Below are 21378 nucleotides of genomic sequence, written 5' to 3'. Positions count from 1 at the left end.
CCTCCCCCCCCCCCCCGCCCTCCCCGAGAGGCGGAGAACACCGACACCGACACCGGGAAGGATCCGCCGCCGCGACGGCGGCCTCTATTGGCGCTACAGGGGCGCCGCCAGCCGCTCCAGCTGCCGCGGGTTGGAGCCGCTCAGGAACCGCAGCTCCGCTTTGCCGTCCTCCGTGCGCGCTGCGGGAGAGAAAGAGAAGGCACCTTGGGGACACCGGTTCCACCGGGACACCCCCACCACCCCCCCCCCCCGCCCCCCGCCGGGAGCTGACCTTTCTCGTGCTGCAGCCACTTGCGGTCCAGGTAGTAGCCGTAGCAGCTCTCGAACTCCCGCGGGCTGTAGTTGGGGACCGGGATGGGCACGAAGGGGTCCAGCGCATCGAAGCCCTCCTGGAAGGAGAAGCGAGGGTGAGACGCCCCCCGCCATGGCCCCCGCTGCTCGCCCGGGGAGAGGACACGGCCCGGCCACCCCAAGCTGGAAATGTATATATATAGGTGTGGAAATATATATATATAGGTATAACATCAGTTATTCATGCTTACTATTTGAAATTGTGAGGTGCTGCTTTGAGAAGAATGAGTACTTGGATTTTGGGTTGTTATGTGAACCAAACAAAACCAGACAGAATATTTGGCACATAAGGAATCATTATATTTCATTTCATTGTAGTGTTTTCAGTGGATCCAAAATTCTATAACTGTCCCAAATTCATAGTGTCTTCAATGCTGCATATCATCTTTTTATCTTAGGTTTATCCGGAAGAACTATCAACATTAACCAAACTGGAGGTGATTCGGGAATACTGATTATTTCACCAAGGTTAAGATTACCTTATAATAAAACCTGTTCTTTATGGATTCACTTACTTAGGACGATAGTGCTCACATATAGTAGATGATATTAAAATCTTTACAAATGTTTTTGTAAGTAACTAAAATTACTGTGACATTTATGGTATTCCCTTTCCGGCAGAGCTCACGGGGCAGAATAAGGGTGTAGGGGTCTGAACGGGGAGCGAGGCAGCGTCTGCCACCCTGACCTGAAGGCAGCTATGGAATCACAGAATCGTCATGGTTGGGAAAGACCAGCAAGCTCATTTGAGTCCAACCATCAACCCAGCACTGCCAAACCCACCGCTAAACCATGTCCCTCAGCACCACGGCTATTCTTCTTCTAAACACGCGATTCCACCGCGTCCCTGGGCAGCCCCTTCCAATGCTGGACAACCCTTTTGGTGAAGAAATTTCTAATCTCCATCCTAAACCTCCCCTGGTGCAACTTGAGGTCATTTTCCTCTTGTCCTATCGCCTGTTCCTTGGGAGAAGAGACCAACATCCCCCTCGCTACCCCCTCCTTTCAGGGCGCTGTAGAGAGCGAAGAAGGTCTCCCCTCAGCCTCCTTTTCTCCAGGCTGAACCACCCCCAGGTCCCTCAGCCACTCCTCATCAGACGTGTGCTCCAGACCCCCTCACAGCTCCGTTGCCCTTCTCTGGACACGCTCCAGCGCCTCAATGTCTTTCTTGTCATGAGGGGCGTTAAACTGGACGCAGTATTTGAGGTGGGGCCTCACCAGTGCCGAGTACAGGGAGATCATCACTGCCCCAGTCCTGCTGGCCACACTATTGCTGACACAAGCCAGGATGCTGTTGGCCTTCTCGGCCACCTGGGCACACTGCCGGCTCATATTCAGCTGGCTGTCGAAACTGCTTTCCCAAACCATGGTTCTGTTTGTTTCCCCAGTGTGAAAGGGCGGAAAAAAACGGGGCCGTGACTCACCTTTCCCAGCAGCTGCTGGGGCAGATAGGCAGAACTGGGTCTGAAGAGCGAGCCGGTCTGGCTGAGGGTTGCCACAATAGCACCTCCGTTCTAAAAGGCAGATTAGGAACCCGTTCAGCTGCAAACGTAGCATTTGTGAACTAGGTACGGATTGATTCGAACAAGTGAGGTTATCTTCTTCTTTGATCTTACAGTTACTTCAATTCCAAAATTCTATATCACAGTATCACACAGTATCACAGTATGCTAGGGATTGGAAGGGACCTCAAAAAAGATCATCTAGTCCAATCCCCCTGTCGGAGCAGGAACACCTAGATGAGGTTGCACAGGAAGGCGTCCAGGCGAGTTTTGAATGTCTCCAGAGAAGGAGACTCCACAACCTCCCTGGGCAGCCTGTTCCAGTGCTCTGTCACCCTCACTGAGAAGAAGTTTCTTCTCAAATTTAAGTGGAACCTCTTGTGTTCCAGCTTGAATCCATTACCCCTTGTCCTATCATTGGTTGCTACTGAGAAGAGCCTGGCTCCATCCTCATGACATTCCCCCTTTATATATTTATAAACGCTAATAAGATCACCCCTCAGTCTCCTCTTCTCCAAACTAAAGAGACCCAGCTCCCTCAGTCTTTCCTCATAAGGGAGATGCTCCACTCCCTTAATCATCTTAGTTGCCCTACGCTGGACTCTCTCCAGCAGCTCTCTGTCCTTCTTGAACTGAGGGGCCCAGAACTGGACACAATATTCCAGATGCGGTCTCACCAGGGCAGAGTAGAGGGGAAGGAGGACCTCTCTCGATCTGCTAACCACCCCCCTTCTAATACAGCCCAGGATGCCATTGGCCTTCTTGGCCACAAGGGCACAGTGCTGGCTCATGGTCATCCTGCTGTCCACCAGGACCCCCAGGTCCCTTTCCTCTACACTGCTCTCTAACAGGTAGCTCCCCATCCTATACTGGAACCTGGGGTTGTTTCTGCCCAGATGTAGGACCCTACACTTTCCCTTGTTGTAGTTCAGATATATAATGGACCTCTGTAATGCTCCGACCTACCTTAACCCTGGCTACTCCAAGTACACCTGCGGCACAGGGAGCGTGCAGCCAGTGTTTCCAGGGCTGGCATTTATTCTTACCTATAAATGGCTTTCTATTCACACAACTTTAGAAAGGACTTTTCTGTATACTTTTAAATCTGAAGACTACCTGTTTGAGATACTAGCATCCAGGGGACCAAAAAAGAAGCAGAAGGAGCTGACCTCCTATAGCAAAACGTTTAGAAACTAGAAGTTCTCATTAGTTCAAAAATCATAAAGTGTCCTACGGGTTATTAAATACCTCTAGCGCGGGTAGCGTTTGGCACAGTAATCAAGAAAAGCATTGTTATCTATTCGACCTGTTCTTACTCTCTTTGGGTGATGTCAGAAACGCTGATGAGAGACTAACCCTTAACAGCTGCGCTGTGCTCCTCCTCTCCTTTGCTGAAGGGACAGTGGGATGCTAAATTTGCAGTTTTATGCTTATCAGCACGTAGCTGTAACTGCTGAGAGTAACACACCCAAAGGTACAGACCAAACTCACCCAATCATTCATCATCATCTTCCTTAGATTGTACACAAGCGTCAGCTCCTCTGGAGAAACCTGGTGAAGATTGTCTGTATGAGGTTTTTTGCCAGCAGTTTCTACCCGAGACATACATTTCTCTCCCCTACTTTAAATCAGACTGGAGGGATCATTTGCATTGCGCAGGTGCATTTTTTTCCTTGCTTTTACTTAGCACCGTAGCATTCGGCCTCAGTAACTTCACACAGAGACATGCCCCAACCTTTCCTGCTGTAACAAGACGTAGATGCACTTTTCTTCTTACTGAGAGAACTCTCTTCAGTAAAAAATTGTCTAAAACATAATATGAATTTTGCAGATCCCTCCAAGCTAGCAAAGCCAAATGTACATCATTCAGGGATTACTATAGAACTTAAAAATCAACAGAACCCCCTCCCCTGCTCTCCCTTGCAGTAGGAATGCAGAAATATCATCACAGCAGATCACTTCTTACGGGGCTTTTGTCTTCCTTCTTTAATGTCGTCCTTCCCCAGAGCGCGTTGACACCGTCCACTGCCACGAGAAGTCGGAATGAGCCAAGATGACATTGCTGCTTAATCTCTTTCAGCACAACCCCTACAGCATCGCTGGCATTTCTCACGCGAGCTAAACCCTTTAAGTAGGAAAAGGCACGTAACTCAGCTTGTTTTTCTTGCTAATATATAATGCTGGCAACTTCGGGTACTGTCTGCCCTTTCTAAGGGGGAAGGAAGATAAACTGACAGTCAACGGTCTGTTTGTCCCTTTCAAAGGAGCAATCTGGTCTACAGTACCCAGCGTCAAAGACGGAGGAATATTCAAATTCTAATTTTTTGCTTCCACCCAAGTTCTCTGTACAACTCCCATCGCATCTTCCACAACATTTTTTGCCGCCACCTCGTTGATGGGGAAATGCCTTCCGTTTCCTGGAACTCAGATTTGTAAGCTCTTTAGAAGCAATTTGTTCTACACACATGCAATGACGGGATCTTATGATAAAAGGTGAGACAAAGCCAGAAGCAGTTGTTATTCCTTACCTGCTCCACCACTTCACCCAACGGTCTGCCCGCCTCAGTGCTTTCTCGTTTGCCCCACACGTATTTTTTTTGTGTTTTTATCTGCGGTGAGAGAACGACAAGTAGATTGGGATATACATAGTGCAAAGGCAGCTCAGGAAGTCTGGATGGCAAGATTCCTGGTTCTTTGCCAGCGGTAAAGACTAGTGCAGAATCTGGGAGAAGTATTCATCGCAAATAGCCATCCCCACAGTGGGGATTCAAAGCACTTCTTTTTCTACAAAAATCAAATTCCAGTGAAGGGGAGGGTTTGTGGGTTTGCATGCGATAATACATGAAGCATTTCTGTAAAATGAGCAAACCTAGAATTCGTGTCAAGGTGCAGCCCCCGACAGAGCCTGACAGGCTCTACAGACCTCTTTTAGGAAGCGCTCATTTGAGGTTTTGAAGTTCTTGAGCCAGAAAGATGCTTGCAAAGGCTGGTCAAGCCGTTCTTTGTTGTAGGAAGACTGCATAAGCTCCCTGCAGTTTTTCACCCAGAGATGAGCTGCAAGCAAAATAAAACAGTTGCGTTTTTTTGAGTCAAAATAATTGTATGAGTTGGGGGGTGCGGGGTGTGTCTGTCTCTCTCATCCTTATTCTGCTACACTGGTAAGAGAAGTCTGCCATCCTTAGCGGAGGAGACTCTTCCTTCAGAACAGAGGAGGTTGCACAGACCCACACGCAGTATATCTCTTGGCACACTCCTTAACCGTGGGGAAAAAAGACTGACTATAATAAGCATGTGAGAGCAGGTGAAAATACCTTTCTGTTCTACTTTATTTTGGGGGGTTGTGCTTTATAAGCCTTCTCCACTATGGAAAAACAAAGGTAATTTGCTGTGGCCTACCCTACACCTTTGTCTTGAAGCAGCATCTTACGGACCAGCGCATGTATTTGCTGTAGTAACACAGACAGGGCGGCGCTCTTACCGTCCGGGATGTGCAGCACCAGCCAGCCTTGCCTTGCGCAGTAGTGAACCACGTGACACAGCGTCATGGTTTTCCCTGTTCCCTTCTCACCATCTCCAACACGGACTGTCAAGGAAAGTCTCTAAAAAAAACAGCTGCCGTTTCTACTTGACTGTAATTCTTTTGCAAAAGGCATAAGGGAAGTTCAAAATTCGTAAAAGCAAGGATGGCATTCCAACATAGAATCACAGAATCATAGAATGGTTTAGGTTGGAAGGGACCTTGAAGATCATCCAGTTCCAACCCCCCTGCCATAGGCAGGGACACCTCCCCCCAGCCCCGGTTGCCCAAGGCCATGTCCAGCCTGGCCTTGAACACCTCCAGGGATGGGGCCTCAACAGCCTCTCTGGGCAACCTGTCCCAGTGCCGCACCACCCTCACAGTGAAAACCTTCTTCCTAATGTTCAATCTGAACCTGCCTTCTTCTAGTTTAAAGCCATTCCCCCTCATCCTATCTCTACATGCCCCAGTAAAAAGTCCTTCCCCAGCTCTCCTGTAGGCCCCCGTTAGGGACTGGAAGGCCGCAATAAGATCTCCCCGGAGCCTTCTCTTCTCCAGGCTGAACAGCCCCAACTCTTTCAGCCTTTCCTCGTGGGAGAGGTGCTCCAGCCCTCGGATCATAGAATCATAGAATCATAGAATCAGTGAGGTTGGAAGGGACCTTTAAGATCATCAAGTCCAACCATTAACCTACCCTGATAAAAACACCACCACTCCTAAACCATGTCCCTAAGCACCTCATCTACCCTTTTCTTAAACACCTCCAGGGATGGTGAATCCACCACCTCTCTGGGCAGCTTATTCCAATGTTTAATAACCCTTTCAGTGAAAAAATGCTTCCTAACATCTAATCTAAACCTGCCCTGACATAACTTGAACCCATTTCATCCTCGTGACTCTCCTTTGGACATGCTCCAGCAGGTCCATGTCCATGCCTTTGTTCTGCAGCAAACTTAGCCTAAAGAGTTCCTTCTCCCGCCACCCCACAACATAGAACTGATGATTCCCATTCCCTTAGTTGTGCTGCTAGCCCTGTCTGTAGATCTGTGCCATAAGCCGAATCTGGCTTAGAATAAAAGTATACAAGCGTCATGAACTTCTCAGACTAGCTTTGCTGGCAACAGACATGTGGCAGAACCACTTCCTGAAGAGTAAACCACGATGACCAGCATAGGATCAAACCGTCAGCCACTTGTATTTAACTTGCATTCTACCATCGAGTAAGGGATAAAAGATACAGATCACATATCTGACAGCCGGGTGTGCGAAGTTGGAGCTTTTCAGGTATGTGAAAAGTTCTAGAGCTGGTTTTCGCACCATCAGGCAGGCTTCGTTGAAGGTCTTAATCTGAGAAAAGGAACAGAGTATGAACAAGATGCCATGTGCTGGCACACCACCGCTGATCCTGGTGACTCCATCTCTGACCGGTACTGTGCGGGGTCTGAATGTTCACTGCCCTCCCCATGTCCACCAGGCTAGCCTGTCATCAGAGAAGTCTATCAGGTTGGTCAAGCTTGACTTCCCTTTGGTGCTTACTACTCCTAATGACTTTCTCGTCCTTTGTGTGCCTGGAAATAGTTTCCAGCATTAGCTGTTCCGTCATGTTCCCAGAGGTCGAGGGGAGATCGAGCAGCCTGTCAATGAATTGGATGTCAACCACCTAGAATTAATAACTCACAGATAAGGAATCTGTTCCTAAACTCTAGTCTGCGTTAGCTGCTTACAAAGCCTGATCCAGTCACAGTGTGATCTGTCTCACAACAGAAATCAAGAGGCAAGATTTTTTTTGTTGCTGATATAAACTTATTTCATGAGACGGCCTGTTTCATACAGAAATGTAACTGTGGAAAACATTTCTGTAATGCGTTATGTGCTCAGAAGTTAGAGGTGAAAAATACACGTTGTCTAAAGTGGAATCCTCACACCCTTCTGCCACTATTCTGGTTAGGTTGACTCATATCTTTTAGATGTAGAAAATAACAGTAAGGACCAGGAATAATTGCATTCTTGCAGCATGTCACTCTCTCTTATTCCAACAGGAAAGCACCGTGGTTACCCAGTGGATCTGGTTCTTCCCACACACCAGTCCACTCCCTACAAACCTGCTGTAAGACAAAGTACCTGCTTCTGGAACCGATAGGGCAGTCCGTGTGGAAACACAGCTTTCACCTCCTCAAGCGGAATGCTGTAATGGCGACCTACATGGTGTTCTGCGTGGTTGGCCTGGGAAGGTAAAACGCAAGCTGTAATTCTCAGGAAAGGCAGATACCTCTTTTCTGGATACAGAAGGCCTGCGAGAATGGAACAGGGAGGGAACGCTCAGTCAAAGCCAGTGTCTACTTACTGAGAGTCAGAAGAACAAGCATGTTAAAGTAAAGCAGGAATTGTAGTATCAGGACACTACTGGCAGATGCTTAGGAAGAGTCTAAAGAAAGGCCATCCTGCCTGGCAACAAAGGCACTCCTCGAGCTTGGATATGAACCATCATGTTTGGTGGGCACCAGTGGCCCTACACTCCATCAATTCATCTAATCTTTTATTAGTCCACTTGTACTTCTGGTCATCACAATACCGTAACAGCAATATGATCCCCCTTTGAGTTATCTGCTGGATTCAATTTTACTTTCTTTAAGTCTGTGACAAAATTACATTTCCTGGTTTGTTCTTTGCTGCCTCTCAGTAGTAATTCCTAACACACCACTTGCCTTGTTAACTGGTCCTGGTTGCTTAAGAACTCACAGTCTGTTCTCTGGGGCAGTAATTTCAAGTCCCTTGTCGTGACATAAGCGGTCAGCGTTATTCCTCCAGCAGACTTGCATCCTTCTGCACTTATTTATAGCGATTACTTTAAGATCTCTGACTATGCACTCTAAGGAGAGGTTGTTACTGGTATCTGAAAATGTAATACCCGTTTCATGCCTTGTTATACGTACTTCTTTTTCCCCTTCACTGTTCTATTTTCCTACCGCGCAATACCTGCAAAGCACTTATTTATTTGCTCACGGTCTAGTCATCAGTTTTTGTGTCTTGTTAGAATTAGGACAGGATATAGAGAGACATTATTCTGCAGTGTGACTTTTAGCAACTTTTGTGCCAAGCTTTGTCTGGCTCTTTTAGCAGCTTTGTGGTAAGCTTTGAAGCTTAATATCATGTCCTGCCCTACAGTTTCTGCACTTTTCCACAGATTTAAAGTAAAAAAATCCTCCTCTCTATTCTTGTGCATGCTGATCTATTGCTTCTATTTGGGTTGAGATGGAATTGGAATATAACTACTTCCTTGTTTTCTTTATTTCGCACATTAAGGATCCAGGAAAAGTAGTTTTATTTACTATTCAGAAAGAAAAACAAGCAGTCATGATTTCTGCCAGCTTTAGCAGACTTGGAGGCTGATCCAGACTTTCCTTGTATTCCTTATTAGCTTCGGTGTAGACCTAGGGCTTAATTTACTGAGGCCCAAAACAGATGAGACAATACTGGCCTGGGCTTGGTCGCTCTCCTGTGCGGTCTGGCTGACACGTGGTTTGACCAGCAGGAAGGGATGAGGAGAAAAAGCTGCAATGAGTACTGGTACCCTGACCTGGCTGCCTGCTCTGTTCCTCACGTGGAGCCATGTGAGCAGCTGTACCTACAGGTTTGACTACTGCCTGCTTTTGCCACGAGTAGTTTTTCATCAAGCCTCCCGATCAAAGGGAAGGGGGTTGACAGGGCCAATCGAATCTGGCAAAACAATAAATGGCTATAGGACTGGTGCCACAGCCCGGGGTTTGGCTTCTTAGACCATGGGACTTGCTTTGAGAAATCTGGTCTACTGGGGGCTGATAGGGCCCTTCCCGATGAGAAAAGCATCTTTGGTCAGAGGCTTGCCAAGCTCGTGAAGACGGCTTTAAACTAGAGTTGCTGGGGGAGAGGAACCGCAATCCATCCCACTCCTACCAGTATGATGCCTGGAGAAAGGTCGCAGGTCAGTAGGAGAGCACCTGGAGTGCTGCACAAAGGAATTCCAACCCCTCCAGCCAGTAAGTCAGCTTCAGCGGGGGCCCAACTTAGATGCCTCTATGCAAATGCACATAGCCCGGGGAACAAACAAGAGGAGTTAGAGACGTGCACACGCCTGCAGGGCTATGATCTTACTGGCATCATGGAGAGGTGGTGGGATGGCTCCTCCGACTGCAGTGTTGGAATGGAAGGATACAGGCTCTTCAGGAAGAACAGGCAGGGGACACGAGGAGGGGGTGTCGCCCTCTATGTCAGTGACCAGCTGGAGTGCATGGAGCTCCGTCTGGGGATGGATGAGGAGCCAACGGAGAGCTTACGGGTCAGCATTAAAGGGAGGGCAGGGAGAGGTGACATTACAGTGCACGCCTGCTTCAGGCCACCGGACGAGGAAGACCAAGCAGATGAGGCCCTCTATAGACAGACAGTAGCAGCCTCACATTCACAAGCCTTGGGCCTCATGGGGGCCTTTAACCACCCCGATATCTGTTTGAGGAACAACAGAGCAGGGCATAAGCAATTCAGGAGGTTCCTGGAATGCGTTTATGATTACTTCCTTCTCCAAGTGACAGAGGAGCCAACAAGGAGAGGTGCCATGCTGGACCTTGTTCTCACCAACAAGGAGAGGCTGGTGGGGAATGTGAAGCTCAAGGGCAGCCTACGCTGCAGTGACACAATATGGTGGAGTTCGAGATCCTTTAGGGCATATCCTTAGGGCACACAGTAAGCTCGCTACCCTGGAATTCAGGAGAGAAGACTTTGGCCTCTTCAGTGATCTGCTTGGTAGAGTACCATAGGATAAAGCCCTGGAAGGAAGAAGGGAACAAGAAACTTGGTTAATAGTCGAGGATCACCTCCTCCAAGCTCAGGAGCGATGCACGCCAACAAAGAGGAAGTCAGGCAAAAACTCCAGGATGCCGGCATGGATGAACGAGGAGCTCCTGGACAAATTCAGAACAAGGAAGGAAGGACAGGTACCCTGGGAGGAATACAAAGAAATTGTCTGAGCAGCCTGGCATCAGGTTAGAAAAGCTAAAGCCCAGATAGAGGTAAATCTGGCCAGGGACATCAAGGGCAACAAGAAAAGCTTTTATAGGTATGTCAGTGACAAAAGGAAAACTAAGGAAAATGTGGGCCCTCTCCAGAAGGAAACTGGAGACCTGGTCACCTGGGATATGGAGAAGGCTGAGGTATTCAACGATTTTTTTGCCTCAGTCTTCACCAGAAAGTGCTCTAGCCACACTGCCCAAGTCACAGAAGGCAAAGGCAGGAACTGGGAGAATGAGGTACTGCCCACTGTAGAAGACCAGGTTTGAGACCATCTGAGGAACCTGAAGGTGCACAAGCCCATGGGACCTGATAAGATACATCTGCAGGTCCTGAGGGAACTGGCAGATGAAGTTGCCAAGCCACTATCCTACAGATTTGAGAAGTCATGGCAGTCCCGTGAAGTTCCCACTGACTGGAAAAGGGGAAACGTAACCCCCATTTTTAAAAAGGAAAAAAAGGAAGACCCAGAGAACTACAGGCTGGTAAGGCTCACCTCTGTGCCTGGCAAGATCATGGAGCAGGTCCTCCTGGAAACTCTGCTAAGGCACACGGAAAATAAGGAGGTGATAGGTGACAGCCAACATGGCTTCATTAAGAGCAAACACCTGACAAATTTGGTGGCCTTCTATGACAGGGTTAGAGCATTGATGGATAAAGGAAGAGCAACTGACATCATCTACCTGGACTTGTGCAAAGCATTTGACACTGTCCTGCACAGTGTGGAGCAGTTGACACGCTGAAGGGAAGGGATGCCATCCAGAGGGACCTGGACAGGCTGGAGAGGTGGGCCTGTGCAAACTTCATGAAGTTCAACAGGGCCAAGTGCAAGGTCCTGCACATGGGTGAGGGCAATCCCATGCACAAATACAGGCTGGGTGGAGAATGAATGGAGATCAGCCCTGCCAAGAGGGACCTGGAGGTGTTGGGGGGATGAGAAGCTCAACATGAGCCGGCAGTGCGCACCGGCAGCCCAGCGAGCCCCCGGCATCCCGGGCTGCATCCCCAGCAGCGTGGCCAGCGGGGCAAGGGGGGGGATTGTGCCCCTCTGCTGCGCTCTGCTCTGGGGAGACCCCCCCGCAGTGCTGCCTCCAGCTTGGGGGCCTTAGCACAGGAGAGACATGGACCTGGTGGAGCGGGGCCCAAGGAGGCCCCGGAGCTGCTGGGAGGGCTGGAGCCCCTCTGCTGGGAGAGGTGGGGGGGTGAGCATGGAGAAGAGAAGGCTCCGGGGAGACCTCAGAGCCCCTTCCAGTGCCTAAAGGGGCTCCAGGAGAGCTGGGGGGGGACTCTGGGTCAGGGAGGGGAGCCGTGGGAGGAGGGGGAGCGGTTTGACACTGAGAGAGGGGAGAGTGAGATGAGATATTGGGAAGAAATTGTTGGCTGTGGGGGCGGTGAGCCCCTGGCGCAGGGTGCCCCGAGAAGCTGTGGCTGCCCCATCCCTGGAGGGGTTCAAGGCCGGGTTGGACGGGGCTGGGAGCACCCTGGGCTGGGGGGAGGTGTCCCTGCCCAGGGCAGGTCCTTCCAACTCTAACCATTCCATCATTCTATGATTTTGCTTTTCCCAGTTCCTTGATGGGACTCTTCATGCAAATCTGCTGCAGCTGTTGCACACCCATGAATCCTCTAGCCCCAAGATTCTTGCTGCGTGTCAGTCTCTCTCCCTTTCTTCAGACCAGGTTTTCAGTCGTTCAGCATGCCTGTTCTCTTATCTTTTGCCCTCCCTCCACTCTGAAAAGCCCATGGTAACTACACCCCTAGTCCATACCTTACGGAGGACAGGTACTCAAAGGACAGGTGAATGCGTCCTGTACTGTCTGGTTAACCATGGTACAGCTGTGGGATCTGAGGTACCCACAGGTTTGCCAAACTATTCATAGCAAGAAACTATATGGTAACTTCAGCAAACTGCTATCCAAGCTGCTTTATTTGCCAATCTTGTGCTTATTGGTCAGTAAATCTTACTAACAGGAAGAAAACTTTAAAAACCTGTCTAGTCAATAGCTCCTATGCAGTAAGGAGATGTTACTTGGAGATAGACTAAAGAGGAGACCTTTTACAAAAGACTTCAGTCTTTTCCCAAGCAGAGCTGTATTTCAAACTCTGGGCTGGATTCCCTAGAGTTTTCCTGCATGTGTTGGACACAGACTAACAGCACCTGTGTTTTTGCATAGCAGTGTTATCTATGGACTCGAACAGAAGAGCAGTACTCCAGAGACCATTTTCATTCGCAGTTTCATCACTGACTTGCTGCATAACCTTGGGTAAATTCCTTCACTCTTCAGCTCCTACATCTGTAAAGTGGGTCAGTATCTTTATCCTCATGTTTAGTCACTTTGAGTTTTGCTAATGGAAAGGTATATAAAAGCTAAGTCTTATTAAAAATTTAGTTTTCATCTGGTCTTCTTAATCCATTTTTAATGGGACTTTACGGTGCACAAGTACGGGTGCAGTCAGAGCTATCAGGTTTGCTGATGCAGCGAGCCAGCGGAGCCTCTCTGCTGCAACACGCGATCTGCAATACAGCAAGTCCGAGGAACGCTGATCTGATAAATTAATAAGCAATGGCGGTTGTCGCCAAACATCAGGCACATGAAGTCAGAATGCCAAAGCCAGTTGCCTGGCAACGTAAATGGTAGGCACAGGACAGTGGGGACAATCCTTGCCATCTGGACTCTTCTGTGCAATCTATAGAGACACTCGCATCACGTGAGTAAGATCATCTGCATGCTGCTGTTTCCATAGAGACCCCAGAGGAATCAGTATTGAAAGACTCCAATTACAGAGGCAGCAGAAAAGCACCTCAAAGGCTTATTCCATTCATTTATTCCACTTCATTTTGTGCTTGAGACGGAGAGTGTGAGGCTAGAATTATGATGCTGGAGAGCTGTGCTGTGCTGAGGTCATCTGGGGTGTGTTTTTTATCCTTCTTCATAGCCAATTTGGGGAGGTTAGTCAGGGAAGAATAACCCTGGAGTTGAAATTAATGGTGTCTGATGACAAGCTAAGCTACATCTCAGCTTCTACAATACACAGTTTATCTCATCTGTGCAACTATAGCGAAGGAATCAATACTTGTTCCCAGGAGTTTTCAGGCAGAGGACCAGCTCTGTCTTGTTTAAACCGAGGCAGGTGCACTGCACGGCCATGGCCGGTTGTCCTTTGGGCTGCGGATCATGGTCTAGATGCCTGTTATTAGGCCCACGTACTCCCTTCCCTTACGTATCCTAGAACAACCCAATCCCAGGAAGCACTCCTGGCTCCAGCACGTCCACAGGCAGACTGATGGAATTTAGGCACTTGCTGTCTGACAATAACAATTGGGGCAGTAACTCACCGGGTCATTCTCACTGGTATAGAAAACTGCTCTTGGTCTTTCTGCCGGTGTTTGGACATCCTGGCTGACAACAGAACTTAAGCAATCCTTGGTTGCTGTATGCAGGGCATACCCGTGGTCCAACTATGGAAAGAAAAAGGCAATCAGACAACAAACTTCTCAGCAGTCAGATTACTGGTAAAATAATCCAGTTAGTAGATTGCTTTGCACACTCATTGCATGCACATTGTGATGGGGTCGAGGTGGCATGCAATACAGAATAGAATTCTCTGCAATTAGAATAAAAATTCATCATTAGAATGTAAATTCGTCATGAAAACCCACATGCCTTAGAACCCTATTTCACATTTAGATGCCTGCTTCTAAACCATTTCCATTCACTTAAGTTGGCTACCACCGTAAGTCATCTAGAGAGCCAAGCCCCGTACCTGAGAGAGTTATCGCCTCCAAGACTGCTTAAGAGCACAAGTACAGCCATTAAGGTCTTATTGCTGGGAAGTTCCCACAATGTTTCTGCCTACACTAATGAATAGCAGTTAGTACCTTGAAAATTCAAGCTGTCTAGTAATCCATAATCACCTCAATTATTGAGGGATTAGTGCAGTGCTGCCCACTATTTGGTATTTATAATTACATTCCCTGCACTGATTTTCCTAACTGTGTCCCTGCATACAGACTCTTTCATTATAATACAGCCGTGGCTGAGAAACTGAAACAGCCAGCTAAGCTGATTAATTCTTTTTTCCATAGACAGGCTGCTGAAGCATGCCTGTAAAGCCTAGCCAAAATAGGCAAGAAAGTGAGTAGCGGAAAGACAAGCATTTTATTATGTTATGGTGAAAGAAAATATAAGCATTTGTTAATGAATAAAAAAAGCGTATACTCCAAACAGAGGCTGTGACCAAAGCAAGCAAAACTGAAAGCCACTCTTCATATTACTGACTGGAACAGTTGCAGGCTCCAACTGTAAACACAGCAAGTAGTTTCCTATTTTGTCTGTCTGCATAGATGAGAGTAACCATAAACGAAAGTTTAGAGACAGGAACAGCTGTTTCAGTTCTCCGTGGCATGATGCAATTCTGCTGTCCTCCCAGTCTTCCTCAGGGGGTCATCTGAAAGCCACAAGGGCTCAGAAGAAAGTGTAATGTCGGATTACCCCACATCCCATGTTGAACACACAATGGACTCCTGAATCAGCATTTCAACACTCACTCCCCTTTTAGGGAAGGAATTAAACTGGTTTGAACTCAACACTAACTACCCATATAGCAAACTACTGCAGTGTAAATACGGATGATCACTAAACATTCACTTCTGTCATCACATTCTTCTCCTGTTCCCACAATGTTCTTTCCCTCCTCAAATCCGAATGATCAATTAGGATGTCTTATTTGGCTATGTTTAGTTTTAAGTCCACAGAAGTGACTTCATTTACAGCCTAGAGCAAGGCACTAAGATGCTGATTTAATACATGACTAACTAAAGCATGCAACTATTGTCACCTATTCACCTAGACAATGTCAGCCCTAAGTCACTCCTAGCCTGGAATCATAGTCCCTCTCATTTTCTGTGAGCCTCCCGCATTCCCTCCTTCTCAAATCTCGAGTGAACGTCTTGGGGCTGTGAGCTTTGCTCACTTAAAAGAAAAGGCAAGCTTACTGCTCTGTGGATATCCCTTCTCTGGAGTACCATACCAATCCTTGTCCCTGAGCTGTGGAACAGTGAAGGAAAATTAAGCAAGGATTAGCTTCTTGCTCTAAGTGTGTTTGGTTTTTATGTGTGCCTAGATACAGCTCAAGACTTTAGCTGAATGATACTTAGTCAAACCGATATTACCAATACCACTTTTTTAAAAGCACAATCTCAGAAGATCAGCAGGAGTTGGATTGTCTATGGCACAAAAGCCAGTTCCTAGTAAGTCTATGAAGGGAGTAGAAGACAGCACAGTAAGACAGGATGCAAGTGTGGCATGGACTTTGTCCTGAAGTCCAGTCCTCTGTTCTTGCAGCCAAGCACACGGAATTTCTGTTTTTCCATCAACAGAACATAGCACATGTTCCTCCTGGAAGGATACCATTTCAGAACACCACTTCTTTGAGCCTTAGCATGATACGTCTTCCTCAAAATCACTGTGTAGCCTTGCAGTGCTTTGGAACTTTTCCTTTGAGGACTGAAGCTTGCGCTGGGCTGTAGAAGCAGCTTCTAAGCACCTGAAGACACGATATCCTTCCTAACTCTGAAGTGCTACAAAATCAACGCAAGATCCTAGAGCAGTGAATACGACACCACTCAAATCCTGAATTTGAGAGATACAGATCTGCGTCTTTTTAATTGCTGCGTTTACAAAATTCACGCAGAAAATGCATCTACATCTTTAACAGGCTACAAAAGTACCTTCGAGTGACCCAGAATACCACTGCTAATGCATTATATATTCTGACTTTATAGTAGCAACATGCCACTTGGTCCCTCCTCCTGAACAAAAGACAGCGGTTTATCGCTGATCCCCTTGGCTTCATGCAGAATGCCAGAAACACATACATGTCCCTTTCTGGCTTACTGCAGAGTAAATCCTAACACGTATGTAAGGTTCTCACGTTTTCACATCATCTTTTAATGCAGTTTATCCTAGTAGCGCAGAGTGGATTTTACAGTAAGTTTCCATCTGCCAAAGGGCAGTCTAACTCGGATTCCTGAAATGGCAGCAAATTGTCACGTGGTACATGGAGATTAATCACAAAGTCATGTGCCATAAGGTGGAGCTGTTCCTACACGTTTCCACATATCTTAGTCTCTAGAAAAGACTTTATTCCATAAAGGCTGCCATCACAAGAACAGTACCGTACAATCAGTCTCCTCTCTGGAAACAAGTAGTTATCGCATCACCCTCTTTAATGGCTGCATATCCCTGCGTACTAGTGAAAAAGGTTTTGAAAGACAAAAGCAAACAAAACAACTGAAATTCTTTACCATTAGGAAGTCATTTCAGACATGCAACGTTAACTCATTATGCTGTTTATAATACAAGGAAGCTTTACTGATACCATAGCGCTGCTGTGTCGTTGTGGCAGAGTTCATATTACCACACCCGCCTGAAGCACTGAGCCATCTTTGACAAAACTATCTTCCCACCAGCGACACCGGCTTTGTGAAAGGCTGGTGGTTCTGGTTCTGTATAAGGGGCTGCTTCTTTCGTACTTTCCAGCAGTGCAGAGCAAGTAGATTCTCTGTTTTCTGAGAAACGCTTGCATTGAAGATGTAGGATTTCAGCATTCTGGACGCTGCAGAATGCTACACTTTAGTCTTCTAACACATCTCATTTAAGGCAACTATCCAGGCTCGCCTGCATGCGCTCCCTCTCTCTCCAGCCAACAGAGAGGAATGTAGAAGGAATAACACACACATGCTGCCTCCTTTGCCCATCATGGGAGTTTACACCACTGGCTTATAGGAGGCACCACGTTTTTAGATGATGAATGTAAGAAGAATGTAACTTTTTACAGTTGTAAATTGTCATTCCAGTCCACAGGACAGCTGAAATACTGCAAGCAGCATCATGCTATTACAGGACTTACCTTTAGAGGACGGCAGACAAGTCCTTTCAGACTTCTTAGCATTTTTTCTGCAGAGACACAAGTGGATTTTTTAGGTTTTTTTATTATGTTTAATGTATCTTACGCTGAGAAAGAATTGATCCTGCCCAAAGAGCTTAAAGTCTAGGCACACAACTAATTCAGACAACTGTCAGAATGCTCTGCAGCAATACAGTTGACTACTGGTAATCAGCATCATTTGCCTAATAAAAAAATATTCCACTAATTATGTTGCCTTTTTTTCAGAAAGACATTTACAAAATAACTTACTTTATAAGTAAAGATATTTCATTAATCTAGCGAGGACAGATTCTTTTATTGGGGAAAGGCATCTATTTGGCTGCAGCTGTTCAGAGATGTAAGAGCAAGGGCTACACAGTGATTATTTTGAAGAAACTGGAATGATGCAGACACTGAAGATGTTTCTGTGTTTCCGGCTTCATCCTAATCTTATACTACTACCGTTTGGGCATCTTTGATTGCAACAGGAGAAAAAAACCCAAACAAAACACTTCAGCAATTGTGATGCAAAAATAAAGGGAAAAAGATAAGTAAATTACTTAAATTTGACATCTCTGCCTGCATTCAAGGCCTCCTTCATACCACTTCCTTAGGAGAAAATAACAACAATACCCCACAAAGATGCTTTAAGAATTCTTGGTTGCAGTAAGTTACGCAACGCATTCAAAGCGAGATAATTACCTTGTAAGTCCTTAAGAGAAATAGCTGCCTTCGTGGAATCAGTGGTTAACTGCAGTGTTGATGCTAAGTGAGACAAAGATGATTTAACTGCATAGAATGGCACTTACAACTGCTACAACATAGAATGAGAACATAAGTCCACACTGAAGGACGTTAATTTTGTAAAGATGCTTTACGTTCTTTCATCTAACAATCAATGCACAATAGATATTTGAAAACTAAGCCCCAGTTTTGCTGTTTCAAGAATAAGTGAAGATATCAGCCTGTGGAGGCTTTTAGTCATTTTACTTTGCCATACTAGTCTGTACAGCAGAACAGGAAGGACAAATTCTGTCCTGCATGAGAACGTATCCCATTTGTTTCAAATCCCAGTTTTAACAGTAAAGGGAGTAGGGTTTTAAGTTTTCACAGTAAAGAAAGCTGATTTCTCAAACACAACCGGCAAAATTAAGGAGTCACAAAAAATCTGAAAGTTTCTGTGTATTCTGGCACCCTTAACATTCTGATAGAATTCTTGAATGACTGTTTTAAGAGAAGTTGTAAGGGCTCTTCTCTGGGGAGAGGAGCTGTTCCAGAAAAGTAGAGTAAAACTGCGGCCGCTTCACTGCTCTGTACCTGGAGCAAGTGAAAGACCTGTCCAACTCCGCGTTCTGTTCCATTACAGAACTCACACGTGGTCTTTAGAAAAGGTTTTATAGATCGGAATGTAATTTGCTAGTAAAAACTATGCAGAGAACCCTGGAAGTTATATTTGCAGACATCATTAAGTAACCCTAACCCCTCATCTCTCCAGACTAAATTAAAACCACGTTTCTGGTTGCTTGCTGGCTACTACGTATTTACTACAAGCGCCAGAAACACAGGAGACAGCCCCCCCCCCCCGCCCCGAGCCACCCGGTGTCCCCGCCGGCGGACGGCTGATGCCTGCAGGCCCGCCGCTGCGTCGGGCACCGGTCCCCGGGCCTCGTCCCCAGCCCCCCGCCCCACGTGCTCCCCCGGGCCCCGTTGCTCTGGGCATACTGAGGTAACACAGAGGCGTAAGGCACACCCTCCAACCGCATCTAGAAACGGGGCCCGCTAAGGAGGGCCGAAACCTGCCAAGGGGAGTGAGGCGACGGGAGAGGCGACGGGACAGCCGCCCGGCCCGGCCGCCCCGGCTCCCGGCGGGCCGGAGGCCGCTTCCCTCCTCCCCCGCCGCTGCTCTGCCCCTTCCTCCCGCAGCCGGCCTGCTGAGCCCCACCGCCACCGCCGGGCCTCCGAGCCGGGCCCTACCGAGCGGTCGCCCCCGCTCCCGGCCGGCGGCGGCCGCCCCGGCACTCACCGCTAGCGGCGGGCCCGCCCCGCTGACAGGATCCGCCGCGCCAGAGGCCGAGGGTGACGTCAGGGCGCTACGGGTTCCGCGCAGGGACAGGCGAGGCGGGCCCCGCCCACCGCGGGGCTAACGGCACCCTCTGCCGGCGGGGGCGGGGCTAGCCCGGGGGGGTGTGGCCGGGAGGGGGCGTGGCCCGGCGCGGGGCAGGCGGGGCGCCGGGCGCTCGCTCGCGGTGGAGCAGGAGCCGCCGCCATTTTGGTTTCGCTGCCTCGGCTCCGAGCAGGGCCGAAGCGGCGGCCGGTCGGTCCGGGTCCCGCCCTGGCCCCGTCCGCGCGGGCGGCCGGGAAGATGCGGCGCGGAGGAGCCCGTCCTCGGCCCCGGCCGTGTTGTCGCTGACACGGTGAGGAGCGGGCGGGCGGGTGAGCGAGCGGGCGGCGGGCGGGGACTGGGACCGCCTCAGGCCCGGAGCCCGGGGGGAGGGGAGCCTGGCCGGGGAGCCGCCGCGGGGGCCGCCCCGCCCCGCACCGGCGCCGAAGCGCGCGCTGCACCGCATCCCCGCCGCGCCGCGGGCCGCCGCGCCGCCCCGGGCCCTGTTGGCGGGCGCGGGGTATCCCCGGCGGCGGGGCTTGCCGGGGCGGCGGCGGGGGATCCCCGGCGGCGGGCGGGCGCGCGCGGGGGGGGGGAGGGGGGGCGGGCCCGCTTAGGGCCCGCGGCCGAAGCGAGCGGGGGGGACCCTGGTGGGGGCCTTTGCGTGAAGCGGGGCGGGGGATCCCTGACAGCCGGGCCCGCGCCGGGAGGGGGCGGGGGATCCCTGACAGCCGGGCCCGCGCCGGGAAGGGAGGCGGGGGATCCCCGCCAGCGGGGCCCGGGGCGGCGCGGGGGGTCCCGGTGACAGCAGCGGTGCCCGCGGGGGGGGGGGGGGGGGGCCGTGTGCCGGCGGGACGCGCCGAGCCGGGCCTGTGGGCCGCGGGGGTGGGGAGAGGCTGACAGCCGCGCTCCGTCGCCGGGCCGGGCCCGCGGAGCGGGGGGATGTCGGCTGACAGCCGGGCCGCCGGCGGGTAGCGGCCTCGAGGGAGCCCCGGGCCGCCCGGTGGCCGGGTCGGGGGATTTCCCGGTGATCGGGTCTGCGCGCAGGTTTCCGCGTCCCCGAAACTTCCATTTTCCTGCAGGCAGAGGTGGTGGGAAGAGCGCGGGCCTGCCCTGAGCGGGGCGGGGGGGAGGCGGGGGTCGCTCTGGCAGATTCGGTTGGGGTTTTTTTTTGCTGGTTGGAATATTGGCTAGTTCTTAGGTCAGTGGTTAGTAGACTTCTTCTTGCAGTCCTCCCCCCTTTCCCCAAATCATATTTCTGAAATTTTGCTTTCATTGGATTTTTAATCCTGTTTTAGCTTTACTGACTGGTAACTTGGAATTAGATGGCTGAGCATAATGTGTCGTAGCCTTACCTGTCTCTCAGATCGGCAGCCAAAATGCTGTCCTTTTCGTTCTGTTAGATAGTCTCCCGACTTTCTAACTTCTGCTTTTCGCCTCTGGTTTGTGGTTCCTTCACCCTGTTAATTACCTAGCAGGGAAAGAGAAGCTAGGTGGAATGTGGCTTTCCATCAGATGGCCTCAGGACACACATTCACTCTCCTGGTAGTTGTGTGTTGTCAGGAGCCAGAAAGGGAAACGTGAGGTAGTGGGTTCTGACGCTGGCTTTCCAGTCTTGTTGGGAGAGATTTGGGGAGCTGGGACTGCAGGATGGACGTGCGGCAAAAATCCGTGACTTTGCTTTCATGCATTTAAATATACTTAGTTTTCATTTTCAGCAACAACGTGTACCTTTTTTGCATCTTTCGGTGTTTATTTTGATTGGCTTCCTTGCATTAATGAAGATGGCACCTGCAAAAGCAGTGTTTTCAAGAACATGGGGTTTGGGGGTGAATCCTGAAAGACTTGTGCTTCATGTGGTCATCCTTCAGGACCTTGGGACCATCCCTGGTGCTTCTGCCTCTGTGTGAATGGGGAAGTTCTAGCAGCTGGTTGAACAT

The 21378-nt window shown here is 49.3% G+C and overlaps 2 protein-coding genes across 5 annotated transcripts in view; one reads left to right on the top strand and one right to left on the bottom strand.

The window, feature by feature from the left end:
* Positions 1–57: 57 nt before the first annotated feature.
* Positions 58–19419, bottom strand: DAP3 (death associated protein 3). 4 transcript variants are annotated; one of them, XM_082496058.1, is made up of 15 exons: positions 19361–19419; positions 18040–18102; positions 17320–17366; positions 14688–14744; positions 13745–13867; positions 7492–7593; positions 6609–6717; positions 5332–5424; positions 4777–4907; positions 4382–4462; positions 3820–3978; positions 3345–3404; positions 1776–1865; positions 272–389; positions 58–179 (listed from the first exon to the last, which is right to left on the bottom strand). In XM_082496058.1, exons 3-15 carry the CDS (start codon positions 17359–17361, stop codon positions 94–96), a joined length of 1251 nt encoding a protein of 416 aa, XP_082352184.1. In that variant the 5' UTR covers positions 17362–17366; positions 18040–18102; positions 19361–19419; the 3' UTR covers positions 58–93. The 4 variants fall into 4 exon arrangements, with proteins under 4 accessions (XP_082352184.1, XP_082352186.1, XP_082352185.1 ...); XM_082496060.1 differs by having other exon boundaries at positions 19312–19399; XM_082496059.1 differs by lacking the exon at positions 14688–14744 and having other exon boundaries at positions 19361–19407.
* Positions 19420–19568: 149 nt separating this feature from the next.
* The window catches only part of ASH1L (ASH1 like histone lysine methyltransferase), a 66831-nt gene continuing 65021 nt past the window's right edge, over positions 19569–21378 (top strand). Inside the window, exon 1 of the mRNA XM_082495911.1 lies at positions 19569–19751. The gene's annotated coding sequence lies outside the window, so the exon portion shown is untranslated. The remainder of the gene's footprint in view (positions 19752–21378) is intronic.

This window comes from Vanellus vanellus (assembly GCF_965231255.1).
Source record: "Vanellus vanellus genome assembly, chromosome: 27".
Classification (NCBI taxonomy): Eukaryota; Metazoa; Chordata; class Aves; order Charadriiformes; family Charadriidae; genus Vanellus; species Vanellus vanellus.
The sequence above is the reverse complement of the archived record's forward strand: the minus strand, read 5'-3'. Positions and strand labels throughout refer to the sequence as shown.